Consider the following 9,314-nt stretch of genomic DNA (forward strand, 5'->3'; position numbering starts at 1 on the left):
GTGCCTGTGATGCTGCTGCAGGTAAGTTTTTCATTGTGTACTTGTGGATGTGACAATAAACTCCACTTTGACTATGACCTTTGCCTGCACTGCACTCTCTCTGTAACTGTAAAACTATATTCTGCATTTCTCTCTCCTTTTGTACAACCTCAGTATACTTATGTATGAAATGATCCGTATGGATGGCTCGCAAACAAAAGCTTTTCAGTGTATCTCGTTACATGTGACAATAATAAACCAATGACCAATTACATAATGAATTACATAGGATGGGATTGTGGGTTACCCACAGTGTGTGTTAAAGAATAAGTACAATGGGATGCTGTTAATGAGGCAGGACTGTGTACACTGCAGCTTGGTTTTGAGGCAAGAGTTATCATGAAGTCAACACTCATTGTTGTAAAGGCGAAATTGGCACTAACATCTGGTTAGCAGAGGGAGAACGTGCAGACTCCACACAGACAGCGCCAGAAGTCAGGATTGAACCCAGACCACAAGTGTTGTGAGGCAGTGGCTCTACCACTCCACCTGTCCCCTTGTCTCTGGTTATAATGCTCCCTGGTTACAAAATCACAAGGTGATTCCAGATGTCAAAGCACAACTGCCTATCCTTACTCATCCATCCCAAAAGGTCTCCATTCCCCAACCACCCTTCTCTCTCACTTTGGACCACTTCATTCTCTCTATAGATTGCTGTGACCCTGTTTTAACACTGGACTCATGGTCACTCTATAGTGTAGGCAGGCATGGTTAGCGTAACACTATTACAGCATAGTGTTGTAGTAGCGACCTGGGTTCAATTCCGGCCGCTGTCTGTAAGGAGTTTGTACGTTCTCCCTGTGTCTGCGTGGGTTTCCTCCCGGTGCTCCGGCTTCCTCCCACATTTCAAAAGACGTACGGGTTAGGAAGTTGTGGGCGTGCTATGTTGGCGCCGGAAGTGTGGCGACACTTGCGGGCTGCCCCCAGAACACTCTACGCAAGAAATGCATTTCACTGTGTGTTTTGATGTACATGTGACGAATAAAGAAATCTTATCTTAAATCTTATCTTCTTATCATAGCACAACCTTCATCTACAACAAAGTCCCTTCACTGGATGCAAACATCAAACCCTGCATTCTTTAGTTTCATTTACAGAGAGAGTACTGTGTCCAGTTCTGGTCACCCTGCTATAGGAAAGATGTTATTAAACTGGAAAGAGTGCAGAAAAGATTTACCAGGATGTTGCCAGGACTTGAGGGACTGAGTTGTGGGGAGAGGTTGGCTAGGCTAGGTCTTTATTCCTTATAATGTAGGGGAATGAGGGGTGATCTTATAGAGGTGTATAAAATCACAAAGGACATAGATAGGGAGAATGCACACAGTCTTTTTCCCAGAGTTGGGGAATCAAGAACTAGAGGTTTAGAGTGAGAGGGGAGAGATTTAATAGGAACTTGAAGGGCAACTTTTTTTACACAAAGGGTGGTATCTGTGTGGAACGAGCTGCCAGAGGAAGTGGTTGAGGCAGGTACAATAACAACTTTTAAAAGGCAGTTGGACAGGTACATGGATAGGAAAGGTTAGCAGGTTATGGGCCTAATGCTGGCAAATGGGGTTGGATTGGATTGGTCATCTTGGTCAGCATGGACCAGTTGGGCCAAAGGGCCTGCTTCCATGCTGTATGACTCTATGAGAGATTGGAGAGGCTGGGGTTTGCTTTCTTTGGAGAGGAGGGGTTGAAGGGGAGGATCTAACTGAGGTAAGTAAAATTCTGAGAAACAAGGATGGAAAGGTTTTCCCATAGCAGAGGTGACCAACACTAAATGGAATAGCTTAGGGTAAAGAGGAAAAGGTTTCGAGGAATCTGAGCAAGAACGTTTTCACCCAGAGGAAGGTTGGAATCTTGAACGAACTACCCGAGGGGGTGGTGGAGGCAGAGACTCTCACAACATTTAAGAAGTATCTAGACGAGCGCTCGAATCACCACGGCGTAGAAGGCTACAAACCAAGTGCTGGTAAATGACATTAGTGTAGATGGCAGGAGAGACAAGAGACTGCAGACACACAATCTGTTGGAAGATCTCAGCATCTGCAGGAGGAAAGGAAATGTCAACGTTTCGGGTCAAAACTTTGCATCAGAGAGCGGAGAGGCAAGGTGGGTTGGAGGACCTACCTCTGTGCTGTGTGACTATAACCTCAGGTGTTGTCTGTGGGCAGTTTGCATGTTCTGTTTAACATTTCATTAACAAATTACATTCCACCTACATTCAGACAGTACCTGGAGGAAATAGTTTATCTGATTTTGCTGACGTTGCCCTACCTGATGCAAGCAGAATTTGCCTGGGCTTGTATTACTGTAGAACTTTCTGCAATAATAATCTTAAGTTTTTACTTGAACTTTCGATCAGAATAGAAAATGCTCCCTATTCCAAAGATAGAAAAACAGGCAACAGCGGATGTATTGATCTTTGAAACCTACAGAACCAGGACAGCACAGCGGCACTGCGAGTACAGCTACTGCCTCACAGCTCCAGTAACCCAGGTTCAATCCTGACCTCGGACGCTGTACCTGTGGGCAGTTGGCACCTTCTCCCTGTGGCCGCGTGGGTTTCACCCAGGAGCTCCGGTTTCGTCCCACATCCCAAAACACGTGCGGGTCGGTGGGTTAATTGCCCACTGTAGCTTGCCACTGGTGTGCGGGTGAGGGGTAGAAACTGGGTGGGGGGCGGAGTTAATGGGAATATGGGGAGAATAGTTAAATAGGAAGGTTAGTGGAGAATGGGATTGCATAAACTCGATGTGCTAAATGGCCTCCTTCCATGTCGTAAGGGGATATGGAAAATGGAATATTGAGGTTGTATAACTGCAGCATTAAACCCCTATGGTTATGGGTATTAGAACAAATAGGCATGGGTTTAAGGTGAGAGGAAGAGTTGTAAAGGAAATCTGAGGGGTGAGTTTTTTTTACAGAGAGAGGTTGATATCTGGAACACACTGTGAGAGGAGGTGGTGGAAGCAGATACAGTCACTATGCTTAACAGACATCTAAACAGACACTAAAGTCGACAAGGCATAGAAGGTCCCAGTGCAGGCAAATAGGACTAATGTCAATGGACAAAATGGTTGGCATGGATGAGTTGGGCTGAAGTTATCCTGTCCTGGTCCAACCATGTAGATGCCACGGCCAAGAAAGCTCACCAACGCCTCTACTTCCTCAGGAGGCTAAAGAGATTTGGCATGTCCCCTTTGACTCTCACCAATTTTTATCGATGCACCATAGAAAGCATCCTATCCGGATGCATCACGGCTTGGTACAGCAACTGATCTGCCCAAGACCGCAAGAAACTGCAGAGAGAGTGGACACAGCCCAGTCTATCACAGAAACCAGACTCCCCTCCAAGGACTCTGTCTACATTTCTCACTGCCTTGGTGAAGCAGCCAACATAATGAAAGACCCCACCCACCACAGACATTCTTTCTTCTTCCCCCTCCCATCAGGGAGAAGATACAGGAGCCTGAGGGCACGTACCACCAGGCTCAAGGACAGCTTCTATCCCATGGTGACAAGACTATTGAACAGTTCCCTTATACAATGAGATGGACTCTTGACCTCACAATCTACCTTGTTGTGACCTTGCACCTTAATGTCTACCTGCATTGCACTTTCTCTGTAGCTGTGACACTTTACTCTGTACTGTTATTGTTTTTACCTGTACTACCTCAATGCACTCTGTACTAACTCAATGTAACTGCACTGTGTAATGAATTGACCTGTACAATCGGTATGCAAAACAAGTTTTTCACTGTACCTCAGTACAAGTGACAATAATAAACCAATACCATCTCTATGACTGTGACTCTATAGTATTCCATTGCATAGTTACAGCAGCCTCCGTGTTCAGTGCTCACCCTCAGTGTAATGTTCACATCGGATTAGGTTAGATTTTATATCAATATTTCATTTGGTTTGTTGAAAAATCACGAAGGGAAGTTAGTGGCAGTCTCACTCTGCAGGCTTATTCCAGTTGAACCTGAGGAAGGAAGTTTCAGATCTGAGATCAGACTGAGAGGTGACCTTCAATGGCGCCAGAGCGTGGTGACTCGTTGCAAGCTGCTCTCTGTAAATCTACTCATTACTTTTACTATAATCGTTCTACTCTTTTAAATTTAAATTCTATGTTACTACGTATTACTAATAATGTTCTTTTACCCTGTAGCTGTGAAACTTTACTCCACATTCTGTTATTGTTTTACCCTGTACTACCTCAATGCACTGTGTAATGCATTGACCTGTACGATCGGTGTGCAAGTCAAGTTTTTCACTGTACCTTGGTACAAGTGACAATAATAAACCAATACCAATACTAACTATGGGTGCCTAAAATCATGAGGGGCATAGATAGGGTGAATGCACACAGTATTACTCCCAGGGAAAGGGAACCAAAAACTAGAGGGCATAGGTTTAAGGTGAGAGGGGAAAGATTTAATAAGAACCTGAGGGGCAATTTCTTCGCACAAGAGGGTGGTGCGTATGTGGAACGAGCTGCCAGAGGATGTGGTTGAGGCAGGTACAATAACAACATTTAAAAGACACTTGAGTAAGTATATGGACAGGTGTGTGGATAGGAAAGGTTTGGAAGGACATGGGCCAAACACAGGCAAATGGGACTAGCTTAGAAAGGCACCTTGGTCAGCATGATTTGACGGGTTGAAGGTCCTGTGCTGTATTATTCTATGACATTCACCAACTTTATCGATGAACCATAGAAAGCATTCTATTTGGATGCATCACGGCTTGGTACGGCAACTGCTCTGCCCGGGACCTCAAGAAACTGCAGAGAGTTGTGGACACAGCCCAGCACATCACAGAAACCAGCCTCCCCTCCATGGACTCTGTCTATACCTCTCACTGCCTTGGTGAAGCAGCCAGCATAATGAAAGACCCCACCCACCCGGGTCATTCTCTCTTCTCCCATTGGGCAGAAGATACAGGAGCCTGAGGGCACGTACCACCAGGCTCAAGGACAGCTTCTACCCCACTGTGAAAAGACTATTGAACAGTTCCCTTGCACGATGAGATGGACTATGACCTCACGATCTACCTTGTTTTGACCTTACACCTTATTGCACTGCACTTTCTCTGTAGCTGTGACACTTTACTCTGTACTGTTATTGTTTTTACCTGTACTACCTCAATGCACTCTGTACTGACTCAATGTAATTGCACTGTGTAATGAATTGACCTGTACGATCGGTATGCAAAAGAAGTTTTTCACTGTACCTCAGTACAAGTGACAATAATAAACCAATTCCAATACTCTATCTCAGGCAATCCAGACAAGTAGCCACTGTAGAATGGTGTTATGGAGCGATACAGCATAGAAAAAGGCCCTTCGGCCCACCGAGTCTGTGCCGACCATCAGCCACTCATTTACCCTGATCCTATTTTTCCTGGTGAGTGTGGGGGTATTGGATAGGTTGGTCTCAGAGTGAGTTAGGGTGCAGACAGCAGGGATTTGGACACACACGAGAGACGGCAGACTCTGGAAATCTGAAGCAACACACACAAAATGCCGGAGGAACCCAGCGGGTCGGGCAGCATCCGTGGAGGGAAATAAACAGTCGACGTTTCGGGTCGAGACCCTTCATCAGAACTGGGAAGAAAGAGGGGAGAGAGCCGGTATAATAGGGTGTGGGGGAGGGGGTGGACCAAGAGGTGGCAGGTGACGTGTGGATCCAGGCGAGGGGGTTGGTTAAGAAGTCAATGGAGGAGGGGGAGAGGACCATGGAATAAAGGGAGGGAGGTGGGGAGGGTCAACCAGTGGGAGGAGTGTGTGAGTGATGGGCAGATCGAGAGGGCAGGGGTGGGGTAAGACATGGGTTGATGGGGCTGGTGGTATAAGAGAAATAAGGGGGGACAGAGGGGAGTTGTTACCGGAAGTTAGAGGAATGTTGATGCCTTCAGGTTGGAGACTACCAAGGCAAAATATGAGGTGCTGTTCCTCTAATCTGTGTCTAGCCTCAACTTGGCAGTGGAGGGGGCCGTGGACAGACATGTTGGTGTGGGAATGGGAAGCGGAATTCAAATGGCTGGCCACCGGGAGATCCCGGCTGGTAGGGTGGACGGAGCAAAGATGTTCAATGAAGCGATCCCAAAATCTGCGTCGGGTCTCACCGATGTAGAAACATAGAATCATAGAAAACCTACAGCACAATACAGGCCCTTCGGCCCACAAAGTTGTGTCAAACATGTCCCTACCTTAGAAATTACTAGGCTTACCCATAGCCCTCTATCTTTCTCAGCTCCATGTACCTGTCCAAAAGTCTCTTAAAAGACCCTATCGTATCCGCCTCCACCACCGTTGCCGGCAGCCCATTCCACACACTCACCACTCTCTGAGTGAAAAACTTACCCCTGACGTCTCCTCTGTACCTACTCCCCAGCACCTTTAAACCTGTATCCTCTTGTGGCAACCATTTCAGCCCTGGGAAAAAGCCTCTGACTATCCACATGATCAATGCCTCTCATCATCTTACACACCTCTATCAGGTCCCCCCTCATCTTCCATCGCTCCAAGGAGAAAAGGCCGAGTTCACTCAACCTGCTTTCATAAAGCATGTTCCGCAATCCTGACAACATCTTGTAAATCTCTTCTGCACCCTTTCTATGGCTTCCACATTCTTCCTGTAGTGAGGTGACCAGAACTGAGTGGGGTCTGACCAGGGACCTATATAGCTGCAACAATACCTCTCGGCTCCTAAATTCAATTCCACCATTGATGAAGGACAATACACCATATGCCTTCTTCACCGCAGAGTCAACCTGTGCAGCTGCTTTGAGCGTCCTATGGACTTGGACTCCAAGATCCCTCTGATCCTCCACACTGTGAAAAGTCTTACCATTAATACTATATTCTGCCATCATATTTGACCTACCAAAATGAATCACTTCACACTTATCTGGGTTGAACTCCATCTGCCACTTCTCAGCCCAGTTTTGCATCCTATCTATGTCCCTCCGTAACCTCTGACAGCCCTCTGAACTATCTACAACACCCCCAACCTTTGTGTCATCAGCAAACTTACTAACCCACCCCTCCACTTCCTCATCCAGGTCGTTTATAAAAATCACAAAGAGCAAGGGTCCCAGTACAGATCCCTGAGGCACACCACTGGTCACCGACCTCCATGCAGAATACGACCCATCAACCATCACTCTTTGCCTTCCGTGGGACAGCCAGTTCTGGTAGAGGAGGCCGCACCAAGAGCAGAGATTTGGACGAGTCCATCTTCATGGGTGGGGTAAGAAGTGAAGCTAGCCAGAAGAGCACTGGAAATAGTGCGTCTAAAGAGAACAGCAGCATGGATTAGTATCGATCTCGCAGAGACACTTACCCCACACAAGATGTCCCGGATATACACACCACAGGTGGCATACAGGGAGTGATCAAAGTTGTCCATGATCCTGTAGAAGCGGCTCCTGATTTCTCCATCTTTGACAGAGTCACAACAACCAAAGTCGCTGTAGAGAACACAGAATGCAAGGCCGTTCGCTGGTCGGAAGGGGGGCTTGAAGTCCAAGCACTGGGGGTGACATCTGACCAGTTGCAAAGGGAATATGAAGGGGATGAAGGTACAAAGTTGCCACCCCCTGCTCCGCCAGCTGTAACCACAGGCCATGTTTGTCTTCACTTCCAGCGTGGGTGATAGGAAACAACTGCTGACAAACTGCAGGGAGGAACAGAAAAAAATAATGGACGTGGAAATGCCTCTGGACTGTGCACTTTGTCCTGTTCCCCAGCTTCTCACAGGCAGTATTCAGATATCACCAGGTTAGGCAATCCATAAACAGCTTTATCTGCCAGCATCTGTGGCTCAAAGCAAACAGGACTTAGCACAACAGAAAAAAAAAATCTGCTGAATTCCTGAACATCATAACATAAATCAAAGCCAAATCAAAGTCGAGCAAGCCCATGTGTGCACAAGTGCAGTGAAAAACTTACTTGCAGCAGCATCACAGGCGCACAGCATCAGATAAGCAGCATTCACAAGAGAAACAGAAATCTGACTATCTTTCTATAACCATAACTATCTTATAACTATCAAGAGGACACGACTTCAGGATTGAAGGGCGCCCATTCAGAACAGAGATGCAGAGAAATTTCTTTAGCCAGAGAGTGGCGAATCTGTGGATTTTGTTGCCACGGGCGGCTGTGGAGATAAAGTCATTGGGTGTATTTAAGGCAGAGATTGATAAGGATTAGCCAGGGCATCAAAGGTTATGGTGAGAAGGTGGGGGAGTGGGGCTCAATGGGAGAATGGATCAGCTCATGATAGAATGGCGGAGCAGACTCGATGGGCCGAATGGCCGACTTCTGCTCCTTTGTCTTATGGTCTTATGGTCTTTCCTTGGAGATCTCTGATAAATTATTCCAGAAATCAAGGTTGGCACATTGGAATGTAGAACAGCACAGCACAGGAGCAGGCCCTTCGGCCCACAATCTCGGTGCTGACCGTGATGCCAAATTAAACTGCACATCTGCCTGCACATGATCCATATTGCACCATCCCCTGCCTGTTCATGTGTCTGTCTAAATGCCTCTTAAACGTTGCTGCTGTATCTGCCTCCACCCTTTCCCCTGGCAGCCCATGCCAGGCACCCACCACTCTCTGTGTAAGAAACTTGCCTCTTAAGCTTCCCCTCTCATCTTAAAGCTATGCCCTTTACTATTTAATAATTCCACTCTGGGAAAAAGACTGACTGTATACTCTATCTATGCTTCTCATAATTTTATAAACTTCTATCAGGTCTCCCCTCAGCATCCGACGCTCCAGAGAAAAGATATCTTCTCCTCAAAGATAATACTCATTAATTCAGACAACCTCCTGGTGAACCTCTCCACTCTCCTCCTCTCTGCATCTTGGAGCATGTTTGCTGTGCACAATTCTTCCAGTTCTGATCAAGGGTCCTTGACTTGAAACATCAACCCTGTTTCTCTCCCCTCAGATGCTGCCTGACCTGCGGAGTGTTTCCGGCATTTTCTGTTTTTGTTTTGGATTTAAGAGCATCTGCAGGTTCTTTTTCTCTCTGCAGAGTTGAGAAAACTTGGTACTGAAGGGAAATGGAGACATAAGACCATAAGACCATAGGACAAAGGAGCACAAGTCAGCCATTCGGCCCATCGAGTCTGCTCCGCCATTCTATCATGAGCTGATCCATTCTCCCATTTAGCCCCACTCCCCCGCCTTCTCACCATAACCTTTGATGCCCTGGCTACACAGATACCTATCGATCTCTGCCTTAAATACACCCAATGACTTTGCCTCCACAGCCGC

General features: G+C 46.7%; 1 protein-coding gene across 3 annotated transcripts in view; it reads right to left on the reverse strand.

Annotated features, from left to right (window-relative positions):
• The window catches only part of hhipl1 (HHIP-like 1), a 46,832-nt gene extending 39,111 nt beyond the window's left edge, over positions 1-7,721 (reverse strand). For all 3 annotated transcript variants that reach the window (XR_007957592.1, XM_052031398.1, XM_052031523.1), the window contains exon 1: positions 7,374-7,721. Coding sequence is in view for 2 of the 3 variants with exons in the window: in XM_052031398.1 (XP_051887358.1) it covers positions 7,374-7,658 (285 nt within the window). In the remaining variant the exon portion in view is untranslated. The remainder of the gene's footprint in view (positions 1-7,373) is intronic.
• Between the last annotated feature and the right edge of the window lie 1,593 nt (positions 7,722-9,314).

The sequence above is a fragment of the Pristis pectinata genome, chromosome 1, assembly GCF_009764475.1.
Source record: "Pristis pectinata isolate sPriPec2 chromosome 1, sPriPec2.1.pri, whole genome shotgun sequence".
In the NCBI taxonomy this organism is placed as follows: domain Eukaryota; kingdom Metazoa; phylum Chordata; class Chondrichthyes; order Rhinopristiformes; family Pristidae; genus Pristis; species Pristis pectinata.